Source organism: Gracilinanus agilis, chromosome 2 (genome assembly GCF_016433145.1).
Source record: "Gracilinanus agilis isolate LMUSP501 chromosome 2, AgileGrace, whole genome shotgun sequence".
In the NCBI taxonomy this organism is placed as follows: domain Eukaryota; kingdom Metazoa; phylum Chordata; class Mammalia; order Didelphimorphia; family Didelphidae; genus Gracilinanus; species Gracilinanus agilis.
The window spans coordinates 560,451,643-560,473,834 of record NC_058131.1 but is presented as its reverse complement, the minus strand read 5'-3'; the positions used below and the strand labels follow the sequence as shown (position 1 = coordinate 560,473,834).

Below are 22,192 nucleotides of genomic sequence, written 5' to 3'. Positions count from 1 at the left end.
CCTGAATGTAGAAACACTCCTGGATTCAAAATGCAAATAACAGTGAAGTCAAAATAGAAGCAGTAAACTTGCAATTTAAGCTGAGATGGAGGAGAGAAAGGACTGATTAAAAGGTCAAGAACAGAAGAGATGCAAAGACCCCATTGCTATATTGGCAAAAGGTCTGGTGGAGATGCAGTCTCTTGACTTCTGTATAATGCATTCTCTCTCAAGTCAATGTTCCAAGGAAAAGAGCAATAGTTTTCCATTATAATCATCAATTTGCCATTCTCCATGCCTGTGATTACCAGTCACTATATGGGCTCCCTGAAGGAATGTTTCAATAGCTTTTTCAAATAGTAGTTATTAAGAACATATTTTTAAAAAATTTAAGCACCCAAACTATTCTTCTGTAGTTTTTGCAAATCTGATTCCTTTTTAAAAATGGGTGCAAAGTTCTGCAAGCACCTAAAGTTGGCAATGCTGCTAAAAATGCTGTTCATAGGAAACCTAGAAGTCTTGTTTGATGTTTACTACAGTGGCTCTGAAAAGAACATAAACGGATGTCTTACATGTGGATGTGGAAATCTGGAACCAATCCTATTTTACAGAACACAAGCCTTCAGCAATTGGGGCACCTAATTATTTTGATGATAGGTGAGTTTTAGCCTTGATCACATGGCTTGCAGCTAGGAATCTGTTTTATAAGTGAATATTTCACAGCATGCAATGAACCTTAAAAACCATGCCATAAACATGCAAACACATGGCAATACTTAAATAAGCAGGTTCAAAAAGAAGCTTCTTTTCTTTAAAAAATGTTTTGGAGAAAGAGTAACGTAAGACATTGAGCTTACATTTTTGATGTGCACAGCCCTATAATCCCACTTTTTTTCCCCTCAGAACAGTTCCCATGTTTTTGAAAAGATGGATTGAATTATTTTATTCTTCTTGGGGATTAATTTAAAATTGTTTCCTCTCTATTGTTACTTACACTACAGCTGTGCTCAACCCACCTCCCCCTCTACCCCGCCTCTTTGTTTTTTTTCATTTGGAAAAAAAGTTTAAATTTGGGCCTGCACAAACGAGAGTTTCACATTCCAGTCGCTTTCTTCCAGGCTTCAGCCAGCATCTGCTATTGAAGACTAGTTCCAAATTACAATAAACAGCTTTTCCAGACCAGAACACTTGAAATTCAGTCTTTCTTGACTGCTTTTCCTATTCAGACTCCCTATCCGCTATTTCAAGGAGAAAAACTGTTCTGCCAATTATTACACATCTGGAAAAAATGCATGTATAAGCTAAAATGCTCTCTGCAGAAACTCTGCTTTCTGCAAATGGTCACAGCAGGATTTTATGGGCCAATGACCAAGCCAAAGTCTATAAAGGTTGCCCCTCAAGCTACTCCTCAACTGCCTTTTGAAAAGGAAAAGGGGAAAAAATTCCTTCAGCTGAATACCAACCAACTGATGATCAATAACTACACCTGCTACTTTCCCATAACCTTTGGTTCTTGGTAAAAATTTGGAGAAAAATGTTCATTATGTAAAAGCTAGGGTTACCAGAAATGCACTTAAATTTGAGTCAATCCAAAGCCTATATACTGTATTGCTACAACCACAAAAGACACGAAGTACTTTGTGTTTTAGGTATTTCAAACTATGGGGACAGTTACCATTGATGCTGATCTACTGCTTGTGACAAGGCTTGATCCTCCATAGTTTGAGTTGAGGCTCCCAAGTGATGCGTTATGGGATGGTCCCAATAAACTGTGTATATCTCCATGCCCAGCAGGAAGGCTTGTAGAAGGTCCCACAGCATGGTTCCGTAGCACATGGATAGCATCATCCAGTCTGTCTAAGCGATCCTCCATTCGAGACTGCTGTGGAGATTGAAAAAGAACATGGAGGTCACTGTTGGCCCATCTGTTGAATTCATTATACCACTATGTTCTCTACTTTGGGATACATGGAAAACAGCAAGTGAAATATATTATCAGGGTGGCTTCAAAAGCAGCTACTGGCACTATGAATCAACAGGAAAAGAAAGGCTATCTGGAGATGATGTTAAATGAATGCCACATCAGAAACAGAGTGGCTACTCACAATGAGTCTACTCTAAGGTTAATGCTTTCAGCGCTATGACACATCACAGATTACAGCATCAGATAATTATAGTCTTACTGATAAAAGAAAGAGTTGGGGTGGGGGAAGGAAAGGGATAACTAAAAATGATGCTGACCCTTTGGAAAGGTGGCAATTTGGGGAAGAAGCACAAGCAGAAGATCCCCAAATCAACCAAGGTCTAGTTGTTTAGTTGGAAATGAATAATGCATACATAGCTCACATTGTATGCACATCCAAACTTGGGTGTTTGACAAAGCAGAGGAAACAAATGCATTTGTGTGTCTGTATATAGATTCACACATTAGAAAATTCAAAATCAAAAGCATATGTCAGTAAGTCCACTTTAAAAAAAACCAATCATTCTCTTGAACATAAAAGAAAAAAAAGCCTATTCTTGCAACTCTATAGAAAATGATATGGCAAAATGTTTGAGGTTAAAAGACTTTGTAATTTGTACTAATTGAAGATTTAAAGTGGTATTGGTGAGTGGAATTAACTGCAACACAAAAAGGCACCATCTAAAGAGAAATAGTACCTCACAGACATCCTTTAAGAAGGACATTGCATCTTGCAAATGCTCGTGAAGTTGCTGCTCAACTCGATTTTTCTGGCAAAGTCAAGACAGAACAGGAAGCAAAGCACAGGTTAAGATTAATTCCAAAAAGAGATGAGGAAATAGCTGATGTGCGTGTCAGCATAAAATGTTAGTCAAGTTAATATAGAGATCTGCTTGTATTAAGGTATGAGAAGGCTAAATGCTTAATTCTGAGTTATAAGGTTAGCATCTAAATTGTCCATATTGTTTACATTTTATCACAAAATGTGGGAAAAGAAGAAAATTTTCCTTTGATTAAAAAAATTCTGTTAGTCACAGAAAAAAGAAAATTTGAAACTAGAAATATCAACAGATACACAAAACCTAGCTCAAAATTCCATTAGATGTTTGTTTTTCTAATACTAGACAATGAAGATAGGCATTTAAAAAACAATTGTAGTTAACAACCTACCACCGACTCTACACATTCAATGCAAAAAAGAATAACCCCAAATTCTTCTGTGTGGCTTTATCTTTTTACTTGCAATATAAATATATTACGTGTTCTTTCCTGAGAAGGGTGAAAAAAATGTTCCCTATGATAAAAGTTAACATGGGAAATATTTAAATATTTTGATATTTATGTATATGTGTATAAATTATGTGTAAAACACATAGTTTCCTTACATGTAAAAACATACAAAAATACAGTAAGATTCAAAATTGTGGATTGTTCTTTGTTGCATCCCTTCCTCTTATTTGTAGACATGGAAGGGCACACAGAACTCAGCTCTGGGTTTGTCAAAGATATGGGAATCTCATAACAGTATTTTAACACCAGATGTCTTAAGCCCAGAAGCCTGATGTCCAAAGAACAGATGGCAAGAGACACACCCAATGTGTCTTATGTTGTTTAACAGAACTAGACCATTTGCTAGCAAAGAATTCACTTGTAATGCTACCCTACTGTTTTCTTCATTGATATGCAAGGTTTATACTAACTAAAATGAACTCCAAACTCTTAGATAAAAGTTTTTTTAAAAACATGGCTCTTACCAGGGAGTGAAGAGAATTTTCATAGTTTGGAGATGAAGGGGGTTGACCTCCAGGTCTGGACCACTGACTAGCACCTGTTTAAAAAAAAGAACAGAAACAAACAAAAAATCCTCAGAAACATCAAGTTAATTCAGAGATTTTTATAATTCAATGAAAGAAAATCAGAACATATTATTGAGTTCAATAAACATTAATAAAAGTGTGAAAAGTTGAGTTATTCAAGGCTTTAAAAAAGTGGCAGATGTTTGGCATCATATTGGTTAACAGACCTAAAATATTTTTACCTCAAAGTCTATTAACTGATATTTTAAAAATCACTACAAAAATTTGAATCTCTGCTAAGTGATAATTTGTTCTCCCACTCCAGCAAAATGAAGGAAAAATAAAAGAAGGACTGAAAAAAGAAGAGTTATTACAAAACCACAGGGGAAAAAATGGTGAAAGATAAACGGAGAAGAAACAAAAAAAATGAAAGAAAAAATGAATGAAATGATGAAATATATTATCCATATCTTTGAGATAATGCCAGATTTTAAAGTCTTTGATTAATCCCAATATCTCATTATAATAATAACAGTGTTCTAAAATCCTTAAAAATATATTACAATTCTGACTTTAGAAAATATATCATTTATAGTAAATCAAAAAGACAATTAAATTTCTTTTTTTGAAAAGATCTACAAAGACAAAACCAATTATATTAGAAATTTGAGACTATAATTAGTTTAGTCTGTCTAATTTATTCTTACATTAAAAAATAACTATTCCAAATACAAAATTGTTACAGGTTAATCTGGTAACATTTAGGAAAGCAAAATATAAACAGAATACTACTTAATATTTGTTATCTCAGACATATTAAGGTAAATTAGAGCATACTGTATTTCATTTCAGTTGAACAAAATATTCATAGGCTGGATAGCAAAGTGGCAATTATATTTATATCATCTATATATTTATTGCAAGTTGAGAGAAAAGACATATTCCCAATGACCAGATAACATTTCATAATTAATTATATGTAAGCTGTAGTAGCTGAGTACAGAAATTTTAAATATAAAACTTGAGGTAAGATATAACGTATTTTTCTCATCAATTAACAAACTATCTCTAAAAACCAGAAAACAAGCACAAACTATTTCTGGGTCCATTTAAGGCTTTCCATTAGACTTACAAACATAATCATAAAGCAATTGCAGCAATAAATTATGGACGTGCAATCCCAAACAGCTCATTAAAGGAAAAGCCTATGGGCTTATGTTTAAAGTAACAATGAGAGCTCTGCACCCAGGAAACTGAGATGAAGTTTAATGACATGATTTCAAATAGCTACTCTAAAATAAGGGATTCATTTAAGAAGAGGGAATTGCTCAAAAAAAATCTTCCTGCAAATCTGATCTAATAAATGCAGGCTATAGATTCCATACAATGATCATTAATGTTTCTACTGTGATGCCTTGCAATGTTTGTATGTGTTATATAAGAACTATAAAAAGGAAGCACTGTCACATATAGTAGAAAGAGTACCAAATCCTGCTTTTCCTCTTTACACATCTGTGATGTTGGTCAGATTTCTTCTCCTTTCTCACTTTGAGTTTCCTCACCTGTCAAAATAAGGGGGCTGGACAACATGATTCCTAAGGTCCTTTCTAGCTTTGACTACAGTGACTAATAATCACAGCTTACATTTATGCAGAATTTGAAGGTCTGCAGGGCACTTTATTATACACATTATTTCACAACAGCCCTGTGAAATGGATAATGCAAGACTGTAATCCCTATTTATTCTAGATAAGGAAACGGAGTTTCAAAGAAGACACATGCCTAAGATTATACAGCTAATGAGTAGTAGGATCTGGGACTAGGGCTCAGCTTTTCCAGATTCAAGTCTAGTATTCATTCTGTGATATTATATCACCTTTTATTGGTCTCCAAGAAACAGAGTAGAATTAAGGAGTTTTGTTTAGTCCTAACTATGGCAAATACTCTAATTTCAACCCTCTATGAGAGCTTTAATAAATTAGGACTATGTGAGATAGCAATGGGAGATGCAGAGCTAAACTTTCTAAATCTTTTCCTTTTGTAATAATTTTTACTGTTTCTTGTATGCCTTTTTCCTCCCTTAGACAATCTGTTCTTTGGATGAACTTCTAGTTTTATAATTTTAATTTTAATGTATTTATATGAAATTCTAACTAAACACAAACTTAAAACTTCTCGAAATTATTAGCAATAGTTTCTGAATTTGTTGGGCCAAATGAGTCTTAGTCTTTGTTACTCTTTCTCTCCAACAAGTGTTACAAGGTAAATAAGTGATTTATTTAGGTACGATGATTTTCAGACTCACTAGTATAAAAACAATGTAATCTATAAAATGGTACAGAATATGATTACTTATTTCAGACAGGCCTGGTCTTTTATTGCTCAATTGATTAGAGCAGGACCAAGGAGATCAAAGTCACAAATTAGAAGCCTATGTGTTTCAGTAAAAATGATCTATTCATCTGTGGAAAGTTCATGAAGGAGCCAGATTAGCCACCTCAAAGATATAAAGTGCTGGTCACCAGGGAAATTAGGTGAGAAAGTACACAAGGATGGTTCATCTTTAGTGGTCTAAAAAAAAAAAGACAATTCAAGGAGGAGGCAGCATAGTATAATAGACCAAACACTTCCCGGGAGTAGAGAAATCTGTGCTCTGGCTTTGCTACCAATGATAATAACTATGTGATATCGGATCTTGTTACCTGACATCTCCAGGTTTTAATTGTCTCATCCCTAAAATGAGGAGAATGCCACATTCTCTGCTTCACAAGGTTGTTTTGAGGATCAAATGAAATAATAAAAGAAATACTTTTTTCATGAGCACAAAGGTGTTATGAGAGTCTGCTGATGATGGCAGGTCAATAACAGGGTCTTTGTATATAAATGGCAGCACATATTCTGCAATTCTTTTGATATTTCCAGGCAACTGAGGACTTAAATAATTATAGACAAACTTGATGGTACAGAAGAAAAGAATGCTGTAAGATCTGAATTCAAAATCAGCCTCAGATATTTACTGGCTATGTAACCCCTGGGCAAGTCATTTAACCCTGTTGGCCTTAATTTCGTCATCTGTAAAATGATCTGCAGAAGGAAATGGCAAACCACTCTAATATCTCTGCCAAGAAAACCTCAAATGGGATCATGAAGGATTGGACATAACTGAAATGACTGAAAAACAACATGCACTCTTGGGGAGGAAAATTCCTTCAAATTCTGGAGTGTGGCCCACCATATTCCATCCCATCATTATAATTTACTGGCTCAAATCTCAAACACTGATGCTGAGATCTAGCACATAAAACTTCCTTTTGCACTTGGTTCCTTAAAGAGATTTGGAAATAATTATATTAAGTAACAACTGCTCTCCAAAATAACTCAAGCCTGTAATGACCAATTGCATCATCAATATAGAGACATAGAAAATCGAGCAAGTAATCCCAAAGTCCTTATCCTTTCCTTTTCTGTCCACTCCCACCACCACTACCCTAGGTCAGGTCCTCATCATCTCTTGCTTAGACAATTGCAACATCCTTTTAAAGTGATCTTTCTCCCTCAATTCTCTTCCCTCTCCTATCTATTCTTCATATAGTTGCCAAATTTATTTTCTGACCTTGGAACTCTTCTTCACAAAAAACTTCAATAATTTCCTATTATTCCTAAAGTCAAATAGAAACCTTTTGACACTTTCCAGCTTTAATGCACATTACTCCCCTATCTGTATATTGTAGTCTAGTTAAACTGGCCTCCTTGACATTTTTCACACACCCAGATATCTCCCAAGTCTAGAAACACTCTGTTCTTGCTGCTATGAGAAACGAGAAATGATTTGCTCAGGATCACTACGTTTCCTTCAAGGTTTGGCTTAAGTACCACCTCCTATAATGAATTACCTATAAGGTCATTCCTGATCCACTAAGCTGCTAGTGTCTTCCCAACTAAGTAATCTGGTATCTCTTTTGTATCCATTTTCTATGTATGTGTGTGTGTGTGTGTGTGTGTGTGTGTGTATGCAACACAGACATACACAACTGTGTGTCTTCTCAGTTAGAATGTAATTTACTTGAAGGAAAGGATTGTTTTCATTAATATTTTCATGTCCACTGCCTAACACATTGTAAGCACTTAATAATGTTTCTTGATTAATTTATTGATAATGTCACTGACAAAGTATTGGAATTATATTCAGAGGTCCTGGTTCAGATTCTGGCTATGTTATCTATGATTTTGAGAAATTCACTTAAATCTCTCAGGACCTCAGTGTCCTCATTTGTAAAATTAGGAGTACTGACTAGATGATCTCCAAGGACCTTGCCAACTCTAATATCTTGTGATCCTATAACAGATTAAGGACAGTTCTTGGGCTTAGGCTACATTATATAAGATGAATGAGAGATCTCACTTTTATTATGTTATTATTACTAGGTACAAAATATTCCTAGTACTTTGGATATAAAGAATGCAAACTTAGTAAACTATTTTTGAAAGTGCCTTTGGCTCTTTGCAGAGCACCCAAGAAAACTGGCTTCTGTTCAGGAAAGCTTGTAGTAAACGTACCTGATATTAAGATACATTAAACATTTTTTTAGAAACCAAGATAGCTGGGATAAGAACAGTGAGAGCTGCTTGACAAGAAAATCTGGAAGAACTTTGATCATCAAATCATCCAGCGCTACTGATCTGATTAACAAAACATAGCTCACTCTGGGTGGGATTTAGCAAGAATTTTACCTACTGTGGCTGGTTAATTAATTATGAAAACTACATCCAATATTTTATTTGTCAAAGAGAACTCTAGTGCTTGTATTTCCACATTTCTGTGGTTCTCTCAAGCTTAATAAAGACCTTTAATGGTACCTTACTGCCTATACAATAAAGTCCAAACTCTAGCCTGGCTAATCAAAGGTCTTACACAATCAAATCACCTACCTCCCACTATTTCTCTACATGAAGACTGTTCTAGTCAAACTGATTTAAATATTTCCCACCTCCCATGCTTTGGTCCATGCCATTCTCCTTGTTTAGAATACCCTCCTTACTCTTCTCTATTTGAACATTAGTCATTTTTCAAAGTCTATTTCAAATTATACCCACTACATATTTCTAGCCCTGACTGTCCTGGTTCAAAGTGATTTCTCATTTCTCTATTTGTTGCTAACATTATTACCTATACCAACACTGTTGGTACTTAGGGTTCCATGGTTTTGCATTGCTAGATAGCTTTTCTAGATTGTCAGCATCTCAAATTTGGGGATAGTGACCCATGGCTCCTCTGCAACTCTAATGATCAAGCACAGTTCTTTGAACATAGAGAATATTCAATAAATATCTGATAAATGACTTCAGATTGAATTCATGTATTGGTGTTAATTACTATGATTACTTTTAAGGATGTCATTGGGCACTAAGATTTTGGAGACATCATTTTTGATCATATTAGAGCTGGAAGGTCATCAAGAGATCTATTCCAAACTCCTGATTTTACAGATGAGTTTTGAGTTTATGATAGCCAAACAGTAAAGGTCACATTTGAACTCAGGTCTTTTAATGCCAAGTCTAGGGCTATTTCTACTTCAATACATATCCTTTATATCCCCACTGTTCTCATATGACACCAATAGGAAGCTTAGGGTTTAATTCTATAATTGATCTCCCTGGACCCCTAGATATAATGGTAGCCACCTAACTACCTCTGAGAATTGGATTATGTTGGTGTAAAACTAGCTGAAAAGTTTTAGGGCATAGCATATCACACACAAAAAAATCAAACCAAACAAACACAGAGACACACAGAGATACACACACCTACACACCTGCTTGCCTGACTTCCAAGTCATCTAAGAAAACACCTGCTTTCTTTATTTTCTTCCTTGTCTTTTCCCAAACAAAATTACCTTCAAGGAGTCTCTTGGTAAGGACTTTTTCCAGGTGGAAGAATCTGCCATAATTTGTAAAGTTCCCAAGGAAAATGCAAAGAAGGAAGAGAGCAAAAGCTTGGCTTCTGGACTTGAACAAGGGAGATTAAAGGGAAAACCTTTTTTTCCCACAGATGAGAAGAGGCCAACATCCCTCTAAAGAGGGACACTGATTTACTTTTTTTCTTTTTCTTCCTCTGGAAATGCTTCCTGATAAACTGCTTTTATTTCTTTTTTTCTTTCTATTTTTGCTTTGTTGTTATAAAGGTGTGTATGGGAACTGATGGGGAAGGGATGGGGACAGGAAAGAGAGGAAGGTATGCACCTGCATAAACCTAGAGTCTCTGATTTGCTATCTCAGCAGAAGTAGGACATACAAGACAATTTTTTTTTCAATGCGACTGCTGAATCAAAGAAGAAGCCTATTAATCCCTTCATTACAGAATTCAACATGAATTTTTCAGCTATTATAGAAAATAAAACAACTACTTAAAAGCAGCTGCCCAGGTATTCTTTCTCAGTCCGCAGATACACATTAATCAGCCAAATCAGAGGGAAAAGAAAGTAACACTCATTAAATATGAAAGAAATATGGAAAGGGGGTGGAGAAAGGATGACTCGAGTTTTTATTTTGAACCATTATTTTAAGAAATGTAAATAGCGGACACGATTCTCTCATTTCATTGATAGACCCTTTGATCCCAGACTTTCAGAAGCAAGGCCAGCTTTTTCGGCTGCCTGGCTTTCCACTCAGTGCTAATTAAAACAAAAAGGCAGCTTCTGTAGATGAATGGCCAAGGGGGAATGGGGTAGGGTACGTGTGTGTGGATAAACATATTTAGTAGGAGTAAATGTGCATATATCAGATGAGAAAGGGAAGTAGGTTGTGGTAAAAATGACATTGATAATTTAGCAAAACTGTGCCATGGGGGCTGAAGAGGGCTAAAGTTACATCATTCTGCCTGTAATTCCAGCTCCCTTTTAAACAACAACTTTAAGTCAATGGGGCTTTCATAGTTCTGTCTATGTGGGGAACAGCTGTTCAACTTTTACTAGACAGCTGAGGCCACAGTGTCTGAGAAAGCTGCAGTACCCGCTAAGAGCTGTAAACAGCTGCCAGTAGTTCATCATCTCCACGTTGGAATGCTTCTTAGCATTAGACTCGAAACATTCATACACAAAGCACAGGTGATGGGAGATGGCTGTGCCCAAGAGCTCTGATTTTCAGAAAGACCAGGCAATGCAGAAGGCTTGAAAAGACACATGGACAGAACTAATTACTTGGTCAGAATGAGTAAATGGATTCACCGTCTAGTTGTTGAAGGAGGAAGTACTGGGGATGGAAGCCCTGACTACTGACGAGCCTAGCTAGCTACTTCCCTGAGATTGAACTCAACTACTCCTGTTTCTTCTCTGTTGACTTTCTTATAGTAACAGTCAAAAAAGTATAGCACAGTTCAAATTTCATAATGCACCCTAATTTACAATAAATGCTCCAATGTTAGTTTGGTTTATTCATTAAATAAAAAGAAAACCCCCATTTACAGCAATAAGGAATGTTTCAAAATTTTTTTTACCTTTAATTAAAGTGTTAATAACTTGGCAACAAGCAAAAGCACATCTCAATAGCTTATATATCTCCCCTAGCAATAAGCAGATTTGTTTAAAGAGCAAAAACCCCTACATTGTTGTCTCTCATTTTTTCCTATTCTAAATATTTTAAAGTTTAACTACATATAAATTTCATTCACATAAGGGTTCTTTCCATAAAAGTAAAGCTAAGCAGAAAAAGGCATCTTTCTTAAGTTTGTGGCATACATGTTAACATATAAGGATGCAAGAGAGAAACAAATAAAGATATATCAGTTAAAAGAAATAAAATCAGAAATGGTCAATTTCCCAGGGGCTCATAAAAATACAATGTAAATCTGGACTATAAGGAAAAGCATGAACTGTATTTTAATTCTTAAAATAAGAATTTTTACTCTTCTCTTAGGTTCTCTTTTTTTAACAAACTATAATTTGCTTTACGGTCAATTAACATTTTTGAACTTGGGGCAGCTGGGTGGCTCAGTGGATAGAAAGCCAGGCCTAGAGATGGGTGATCCTGGGTTCAAATTAGGCCTCACACAGACTGGGCAAGGAACTTAACCCCAACTGCCTAGCCTTTACTGCTCTTCTGCCTTGGAACCAATACACATAATTGATTCCAAGAGGAAAGGTAAGGGTTCTAAAAACAAAAAAGTTCCCACATTTACTGAACTTCTTTAAGAAATTACTGTTAAGATTAAAATTCTATGGAAACTGTATATTAATTTATAATTATTTATTAAATAGTGAAAGCAAGTTGTAGAGAGAAAAGACACAATTATAAGGTGGGGTCACCTGGCTAATCTGTGCTTGTCCTGTTCACACCTACTGCTTTCTAGGAAAGAGAGTGCAAACTCCCTTAATCCATAATTTATAACTCCAATGACATCATTTTTTCGGAGTCTCCCTGGTTGGATAGATTTGACCTCAGTCCAGGTCAGAGTAAGACTTCTGGATGCCAGGAGTCATGTGGGACAAGAGGCAAGCATCTTCCTTATGGAGATAAGCCTCAGGTCTTGTTCCCCATCCAATCAGAGTATGGAGCTGAGACCCAAATAGATTTTCTAAGCTTTCCTTTTAAAAAGGAAAGAGGGGTACAGATTTATGTTAAATTTACATAGTATAAAAATTAAATTAGCTAGAAATCACTAAAACATTTCCTTTTTCTCTTGGTCTTAAGTCAGTGCAAATACTTTTCTGCACAATGTTTTAATCATTGTCCCACTTCAGGCAAAGGAAAAACTCTAATGCTCAAAATAAAGTAATTCTTTAAAGCAACACATATAAATAAGAAAGTAAAATCTAGCATACCTGTAAGAGGTGATGGTGATCCAACTGGCGTTGATGGATTTGAGGGGAAACTACTGCTGGTATGGTCAGGAGAATAAATCTAATAAAATGAAAATAAGGAAATTTATTTATCCACATTGAACATAAGAGGAAAAAAAATTAAGCTATTGATTGAACTTTCAAAAATCTTCAGTTGCCATCTTTGAAGCTATCTTGGCATATAAAAAAAGTTGCTCAATCCTAGCATTGCTTTATTATGTCAAAGACTTGAGAAACACTCCGTGTTTGTGGAGCCTCAGTTTTTTATGCTTAGATTCAAAAAGCATTGTATGATTTCTATTTTAAGGTGAATTTGGAGAAACTTGTTTGCTTTTTTTATTTCAAATGATGTGAAAATAATGAATAGTTTTTAAAATTATTAAAATATAAGATATGAATATATAATAATGAGATTAAAAAGTCAGATAGGGAAAATATACTGGAACATGTATGATGAATGACTGTTATCCTTTAAAGTAGTCCCTTATGAAGCTGATAATGTTCAAAACATTTTTGGAATCCCTCTCCTTTGAAGTACCTTCTTCAGAGATCATTTGTGACATTCCACAATAAAACCAGAATTGTTATTTTATAGCTAAAAGCTTCTTTTGACTAGAGATGGCAATGTCCAAATTGATCACTAACAGTGTTCACTAGACTTGGTTTCAAATGACTTTGGGCAATTTCCCAAAAATAAAATATATTCTCACAAAGGAAAAAAAAGGTCATCTTTGAGGGTAGTTAAAAGGTTCAGGAGACAAATCTATAAAAGATGTTCTAAAAATGTTTTGAGCAATGGTATCATTACTGAAATAGCTTGATACGGTGACTATTTTGAGGTTAACAACATGCCTCTGGATGTATAAATTCTGGGATGTTTATTAAGAAAAAAAGCAGTCATTACATATAGTGACTTTGTAGCCAATGGAAATAGTTGTATCACTTCCTTAAAGGTTACCTAATCAACCACAGACATTTCACAAATTCTCCCAATTGAGGCACCAAGGGCCTCTTCTGGGCCAATCCTGTGCCCATAATGGATACAACAAATTACTCTCACAAGTGTGCATGTAACCAGCTTATTGCAAATTGGCCAACTGTTGAGAGCAAGTTGCTATTCCTTGAATATTTTCAAGTGAACAACTCTTCGTGGTTAAAAAGTTGTTCCCAATAGAAAGGACTAAGTCTTGAATGATGTCACATTCAAAGCTTCTACTAAAATAGTTAAGTCCTAGAAGATTTGACTTTGGAACTGATATACTGTCTAAACAGAGTGGGTCTCAGACTAATCAATATAGGTGTAAGATAGTGCAATTTTCTGTAAAGAAATGCAAACTTAAGTGATTTCACAAGCATTACTAGCAAACCTGAAGACTTCTGTAGAAAACAAAACATGGTGTGATTGCCAAAAAGAGGTAACAAAATAGTCAATTTAAGTTCACTATAAAAATACATCTCACTCAAATAAAAGGCACCAATTTTTTATAAGATGCTACTAAATTGTCATTAAAACTGTGCGGTTTTTAGAGATTGTTACCAAATGATTAAAAACTAGAAACTGGAAAATCAAGTTGGGAAGCATGGAAAGAGCAGGAGCTCAGACTAAGATCGGTAAATTGGCAATAGGGATGTAGAAGTTTTCTCCATGGTCACTATTACTATTCCATTGTTGCCTAGAATTAACTTCAAGTTATTGCCTTCTGAGAGTTATTGGACGACATCTGTGAAAATTAGCTGGTGGTCACACTCTGATTCCTAGTGGCTTTTGTACATATGTGATCTAGTTCAACTATGCAAATCAACATGGGCTTATGGTTTAAGTGAAACCAGACAAAGCTAACATTTCTTCTATGTCTCTCATGTCTTTCTTTGTATCCCCTGTGCCTGGCATATAGTAGGCACTTAATAAATACTTTAGGGTTGATGCTTACTTTTATAAAATGTCCTATGACTAGGAACCAATACTGTTTTTAGGATGCTGGCATTCTTAAATAGCTGCTTTGATGTCATGCCAACTGAATGATGAAAGAGAAAAACTTGAGGTCCATTTAATTCTGCCACTGTTAAAAATCTGCTTATTTGTAAAATGGATCAATAGCAAAAATGTCCTCTTCATTTAAAGAGATATCGCCAACCCCTCCCCAAATAACAATAAAACCCCAAACAAAACAAAAAAGCAAACCAGTATTTCTTACAAAGCTCCTTAAGTACTGGGGGTGAGGAAGTAAGGATAGCTAGCTGGTAGCATGTATTGAGTTTCAACACTTGGATTCAACTAAATCTAACTAACCTAGGTGATAGGCTAGACAAACACATTAAATTGCTGCTATAACACACTTTGATAAAAAGTATAAGTCAGGAAGCAATGGTTTGGTCATATAAGCTATATAGTAGAGGTTAATTATTGAAAAACCAAAAGGGCTGTCTCTAAGGCAGTTCAATGGTATAAATCTTGGGGAAAGTGCTAAGAGTGAGGCTTGACTGTATTCAGGAATTGTTCCTAACACATTAAGCTGCCAATATCACTCTATTGGGTAGATATGGGTCTTCAAGAGTGGAAGTGGACTGTCAACCCTCAATTTCCTTGATTTCCTCTCTACTGCAACCAAATGATTTCCTAAGCATGTCAACAGCTGGTGACAGCTCCTTTATCTCAAAGAAGGAAGAGGTTACACTTCAGAGGAACAGGCAAAACTGAGAGTGACAATGAGGATTACTACCTTTCAATGACTGAGCAAAACTGTTTCTTGGCTCGATGCAAAATATGTGTAAAGTTTTTTTTTTTTTTTTTTAATGACTGAATTTGTAGAGGAGGAAAAGGGTAGCACAAATATATCATTAAGGAAGGAAAAGCATTTCTGGTGTGTTTGTAATCTAGTTCCTCCACTTCTACAACAAAAGCTTTTCCCCAATCATCATCTCCTTTGCCACCCCCCACCCCAAGGCTGAGGTGATGATACATACAGGTTTATTAGCAATGTGTTTCTTGGGTTTACAGACAACTTGGCAAGATGCATTACCTTCTTTTGTTCCATGTTGTTTCTATAAATGTACAGAAATAAATTTGTATGCGACTATAATGACAGAATATGTAAAACAAGCATGCTTGCTCTAAAACCCTACAGACCATTTGCTTCAACTTTGGTTTTACACACCATACTCTGCTATCACCATATCAAATAAGGATTTCCCAAGTTTGTAAAAGTTGTGTTACTTTTAAAAACTCAACACACACAATGCTTCATTTGGAATACAGCATTCACTCAGTTTGACTAAATCAACAATACATTTTCTGTTGGAATCTCTAGTCTTAAAGCCATCTCACAGTGGAGTTAAATGAAAAGGGAAAAAAGTCATGCACTTTAAAAATAGGGGTGGGGGAGGAAAAAAAGTCATTTAGAAACCAGGGCGTAAACACAAAGTAAGAGCTCATTCTGCATGCAATCCATGGTTGCTGTACTGTTAAATGACCAATGATGAATAACTCTGATACCTTCTGCCAGGCTTAAACGGTAACATGACTCATTTTACTGCAACAAATGAGACTCCTCCTCCTATCAGTCATGGTCCATTCCAATCAGCAGGGTGCCAATAAGCCAGGGTCTAATGAAAAGGGCCTTAGACAAAAAGGACACAATGGAGAGCCCACAGAGCCAAACCTCCGAGCTGTTAGCCCAATTTTTTAAACACTACAGTGCACATTTCAGTTAATCTTTGTTATGCTAATGTTATTGAGTCTAAGGCAACAAAGAAACTTATTTCATGAATTACTTTTAAAAGTCAACTTCCCTGAATTTTCTTTTCTTTTGTTAGGGACTACTGGCCATTTAACCACCAAGATCACAAAAAACACATTTATTCTTGCTCTGAGGTAGGAATCAAAACATAAATTATCACAAAGAGGTCTGATATAATCAACAAAGTTAAACAGTCCTCCTGTTTGATCTCCTCTAAATTAAAGACCAAGTGTTTTGATTTGGTATTAGGCACTGAAATAAACCAGATGTTTCTTCCTCCATATAACCCTCCATGGGCACAATCTTAAAGGGTTATTGTCTGGCAAATGTTCAGGGAAACACATTAGAAATGGCACGAATACCCAGATTTTCTTTTCTTCCTATCTACACTAGTTCATTATCTAAACTAATGCATAATCCACAGGGCTTTGGGAACTTTGTGTAAATACTTTCATGTACAATTCTCTTTCTTGCTACCCTGAGATTAAGACCACAATTATCCTGGCTTAAACCTAAAATAAAAGAACCTTTGCAAATGTATTATCTGGCCTTACATGTTTAATCACACAGTATTCTGCATGCTCTTTAATACCTAAACTGAAGAACAAAGGTTGTACCCTCTGATGTTTCACACATGAAAGGCCTTTCTAAGATGTACATCAACAGACAATTTGGGAACTAGAAATGATTTTTAACAATAGCATGGGAGTTTTTATGTTTAAAATCATATATGCCTTAGAAATTTTAAAAAATCTAATGAATTTTACATTTTGAGATGATGTAATAATGGACCTATATATTCACTTTTCATAAATCAAGTGTACTATTCAAGATGGAAATTTTGAAATGTGTATTATCAGTTTCTCTGTTGCAACAATCATTAAGTTTTCCTCCTTAAGCCCCCTCTCCCCATCCGTCACATGCTCAACTATCCGCTCACTTTCTCTTTCGGCAACTGAATGTTTTATTTTTTAGAGCATATCTATTTGCTGTAAAAGTAAGCCTGTTGTGGAGGTTGGGGAAGAATGTGTTCTCGGGGTGGGGGGGGGCCTGGAGAGGGAGGGCAGCAGATGGATTGAAGCAAGGGATTTGAAGTGTGCAGACTATGGCATGCAGTGATAGAGCAGATGGAATGCATCACCATCAGCTATGACAGAAATGATTTATGGAATGACCTGGCTGCTCCTGCCAAGCAACAACATAGGATGACAGAGCTAAGTTTCCATGACAACCAAAGCCCACCCACTAACTAGATTAAACATTTCTTCCCTGGCTTCCAGTCATAGTAAATTTGGAATTCTTTCCAAATGCCAACCTGGTTTGGCTAGTGTGCTAGTCATAATAAGAGAAAGTACTCAAGGACCTAGAGGTACCTGAAAATGCATTTGGAGAACTTCTGTGGTTGTCAGAAACTTTTGCCTGCCTACGAGTCAAGATTTCTGCTGAGAACTTAAATGGACTATGAAACTTTATATTCCCATGTTCTCCATCCCTACCTCATGATGCTATTGTGTGGTTCAAGTGAGATGATGCATTTGAAAGCAGTTTGAAAAGTAGAGATGTATCTATTAAGTATGCAATATTATTTAAAATACATTTTTAATTGATAGCTTTTATTTTTTAAATTACCAATATTAAATACCTTTTTTTTTTCCCAGAGAGGCATCGCTTATAACCAGCAAGATATTTTAAAAGCTTGGAGAATCTTGCAAATTCAATACTCATTAGTCCTGCTGCATCTGAAATACTTGCTACCAGGTTCTACTTGGGTTAACAAACCCCCTAAGTACCTCATGTCTTTCAGAAGGAATCTATGAATTAATCAAATGTATCAGGAACTGTTCTAAAAAATATCAATGTACTGGTAAATTAAATTTAAGAATGAAAAGACTATAGTTTGGTTCTGTCTCATTTTCACAATTCTGATTACAGAGACTCATTACATGTGGGTTATCTCCATAAAACAAAGTGGTGATTTTTCTATCAGCCCTATTAAGAAATACTCCACCTGTTAACATGGGCATCAACAGATCCACCTGGCATCAAAAACATTAGTGTCAGAGAAGTCAAGACTGTAAGACTTGTAAGAGCATATTTGCTGGGAAAGGAAGGAAAAAAGAACAGGAAACAAATTGGGGAAGAATCTTCTGAGCTTTGAAGCACAAATCTATTACTAAAAGAATTGAGTTAAGGCTCCTTGTGGGTTAGTGATGACTGCCTTGTGTTCCAGTTGGCAGTGAGAAAAGGGAGGATTTTAGCTTGATGGTCTATGAATCAGACACTAAAAAACATAATCAGTGCTTTATTATTAATCTGCTGATAACAGTATGATATAAAGTAGTTCTTCAGGAAAATACTATGGTAATTTTATTATGAATTCCCCAAAACACAGTTTTACTCATTTTAGAATCAATTCTTAAAATGAAATTTGGCATCTGCAATGCTATTTTCTCATTTCCTTATCTCTTGATTGGATCAACTGCAGCTGAAATGATAAACAGTCTTTCTGTTGTTGGTTTTTTCCTTTCTTTTATATGCAAAATACTTTGCCTTAAAAAATTCCTTATAAATCCATTTTATTCTTTGGATCTGAAGGGAGTAGCTAGGTTGCCTTTCTTGGTTCCATTTGACCTATTTTAATGGGTCACTGAGCCTGTACTTTAAACCTTTATGAATGAGTTGATCTACTAATCTTTGTTATTTGTGCCTTGGATGCAAAATGTTCAAATTCATTCTCTATCTACTTACAGCTGATCCACACATGAAGGAGGCAAATGTTTCAAATGAAGTCAAAAAGGCTAATTCTCCTGAAGAAAAATCTTAAAAATATATAGCAACTGGCTTTATCTGATAAATACAATACATACATACATGTGTGGAAATACATACACATTGATAAAATATATATACACACATAGAAAGGGGAAGAGATGTGGAGAGAGAGGGGGGAGGGAAAGACAGAGACACAGACAGACAGACTTTTGAGTAAGTACACATGTCAACTGTGGAGTCAATATAGAGTTTGCTAAGAGTTGTATAATTGTAATCTGGAAATTGTTGTATGAAAGTCTAGAAACTTGGGAATATATGTATGATACATACAATATAAAATAGAACCCTACCCCAAACTCAGTGACCTCTGGTCACTATTGAGTACAGTGTTAATACTCACAGATGCCAAAGCCTTGCCAAGTGCATCACCTGTCTGTGAGCTTCCAGCAGCATTCCCTCTGGTTCCTGAACATGAAAAGTAGGAAAACCAATCAAGAATTTTACTTTCAGATTATGAAATAAGTTTACATTTCTCCAACATTTATAAACAAGTTCAACATCCACAGTTATTTCACAGGTATACTGTTTAATAATTCTATGTTTGTCATGAATACAACCAACATTCTGTCTGTGGTATATTTAATATAGTGATTTTATACGTTCTTTTTTGAGTTGCAATAGAACTAATGAATGAAAACTTAAAAAAAAATCCTTGCATTAAAAAAAAGTGTAGATTCACAGATAATCTAAAAATTTGATCCTGATGATTTCCGAACCTTTAAAAATGCTCACCTAAAATGTTATCTGATCCATTGATGGGAGGAGTGTGTGAGGCAGCAACATAAGGTGAACTGCTGGTACTGCCTCGATGGAAGCTAGACATTGGAGGAAGACTTGCATTTATATCTGTTGGTGAGACTGAATGTGGAGGATAACTCTAGAAAAGTGGGAAAAAGACAAGATCTCATCAGCTCCACTTCCTGAATAAACATGTACACATGGTTAAATGACTGCAATATGTCAAAAAGAGAACACTGCAAGTTAGCAGCTGAGAAACTTCAATTGTGTTTAGGCTGCTTTCTTACAAACACGTAGAATGTGTTAAGCAGAGAAGCACTTCAAATTTGCGAGTTTTGACAGAATCTAATTTTATAATTATAATCTGAAAAGAAATACAAGTAGAAACAGAAAGCTACTGTGTCTTAATTAGGGGTTATAGCCTTACCAAGCGGTCATGTGTATGTAGACTGCCATAACTACTGGATTGTGACATGTGAGAAGTGGAGGTCCCCAGAATTCCACCATAACCAGGCTGGCTCATCCCATTTGATGAACTCCAAAGGTCAGAAGAATTGTGGGTCCCATCTAGAAAGAAGAGAGAAACAAAAAATCTTTTTTAGCAAAGAAATTGAACTCATTTGACTTTGATGTTCATATAAAATTAATAATTTTTTCTCTAGATTTCTCCTCACTCTCCTCATGCCAGTAATAAGACTCTCCATCTAGTTTTTCTTCCTTCATGTTGCGTTGCTATATTTAAAAAGAAGAAATTAGTCTTAACAGTGGAAATACAATCTGGCAACTGAGAAAATATGAAGTACTTGAGTTTATTACAAAAACCTTTAGAAAGTCCATATTCATATGAAGAAAAATGCTAAAATTCCAGACTACTGTTGGTGGGGAGTGGAGGTTGATGCCTCTTTGGTTAAGTGACCCTCACCATAAATATAGAATGAAATTCTTAATCCATAATAGGCAATCTATATTATTTAAGACATTTTTAACATAGCAAAATAAAAGTTTTTTTGAGAAGACTTAAATAACTGATAATTACTATGTTATATTTAGCCTCTAACCAAAATGTGTCAGCAGTGACTTCATTCACAATATAAAAGTCAAATAACTCCATATATAGTAATTTATTGCTCACGTGTATCGTATGCTTTCCATAGTCCAAAACCACATCAGACCAAGTAAAACGATTTGCTAGACATGAAGTAAAGGAAACACAATCTTTTTTTTTCTCTTACAAAGTCTTACCCTGTTCGCCCCTCTTTGCACCACATTTATGTTAGTAATTCTAGGTGTGATACGATTCTGAATCCTTCTGGTAAAAGGTAATTAAAAATTGAACTAGTTGTCAATAGAAACTTTCCATTCAGTTTCAGAATGATCATGAATTCTTTTCCTCATTTTTCTCAATTACTCCAATGTGCTATTCTGAAGCCCCTTACGAACCTAAGACTGGATGACTGCCCATCTGGTCTGCTGGGTAATCCACCTAAATTGCAGCCAGCAATTAATGTCACTGGAAAACCTTTAAATCAAAGGACAGTTTATTTCACTCAGAAACACCTAGATAATTTATATCAAACTTCCTGCATGGTCACAGAGGAACCACTCCCTTCTTGAAATTTTATGACCAGAAGTGTCTGTTAATGTGCAGAAGATAACCACAGTAGCATGGACTGAGCTTTTTTTTGTTTGTTTGTTTTTAAATAGTACTTACCTTGCATAAAGAAAGTGCTAGCAAACATACTGGTTGGTGGTTTGGGAGATGGGTAACTAGGAGATTCTCGGTTGAAATCATCCGAATTCGGGGATGGTGCATATACCTTAAAATTAAATACCAACAAAATAGAAAACATAAATAAATGTTCTCTGGATATCACTTCGTTAAAATGGAACAGAAGACTCAAAAAGGGAGCCCTAAACCTCACAAAATGTGTAAATAAGTCCAGGCAAATAATGCTTAATTTGGTCACTGTCTGAATGTTTGTTTTTAGCAAGCTGCCAGAGCAGAACACCATGAGCATCCCCATAACACACTTTACAGTGTGCCAATTAAACCAGGTGGTTGGATAAAGGCATAAATGTTGAATTTGCTTACAAAACACAAATCTCACACAGTCTTATGGCACAAAAAATATAGAGTATAAAACCCTCACTAAATATGGCACAAAAGATAAACTGGATCCATAAAATTCAAAACCCGACGTAACATTAAAATACTAAACAATTACAACTGAATTAAACTAGATAAAACATGAATGACCCATGTAAATACTGAGAATTCAATACCTAGGACATCATGTAATGTGCTCAAAATTC

The 22,192-nt window shown here is 35.4% G+C and overlaps 1 protein-coding gene across 1 annotated transcript in view; it reads right to left on the bottom strand.

The window, feature by feature from the left end:
* The window catches only part of TCF12 (transcription factor 12), a 416,597-nt gene that overhangs the window by 19,891 nt on the left and 374,514 nt on the right, over nucleotides 1–22,192 (bottom strand). Inside the window, exons 9-16 of the mRNA XM_044665300.1 lie at nucleotides 21,591–21,696; nucleotides 20,307–20,446; nucleotides 19,874–20,018; nucleotides 19,482–19,546; nucleotides 12,555–12,633; nucleotides 3,697–3,770; nucleotides 2,641–2,712; nucleotides 1,655–1,861 (exon numbers count right to left, since the gene is read on the bottom strand). Of these exons, the coding sequence (XP_044521235.1) occupies nucleotides 1,655–1,861; nucleotides 2,641–2,712; nucleotides 3,697–3,770; nucleotides 12,555–12,633; nucleotides 19,482–19,546; nucleotides 19,874–20,018; nucleotides 20,307–20,446; nucleotides 21,591–21,696 (888 nt within the window). The remainder of the gene's footprint in view (nucleotides 1–1,654; nucleotides 1,862–2,640; nucleotides 2,713–3,696; nucleotides 3,771–12,554; nucleotides 12,634–19,481; nucleotides 19,547–19,873; nucleotides 20,019–20,306; nucleotides 20,447–21,590; nucleotides 21,697–22,192) is intronic.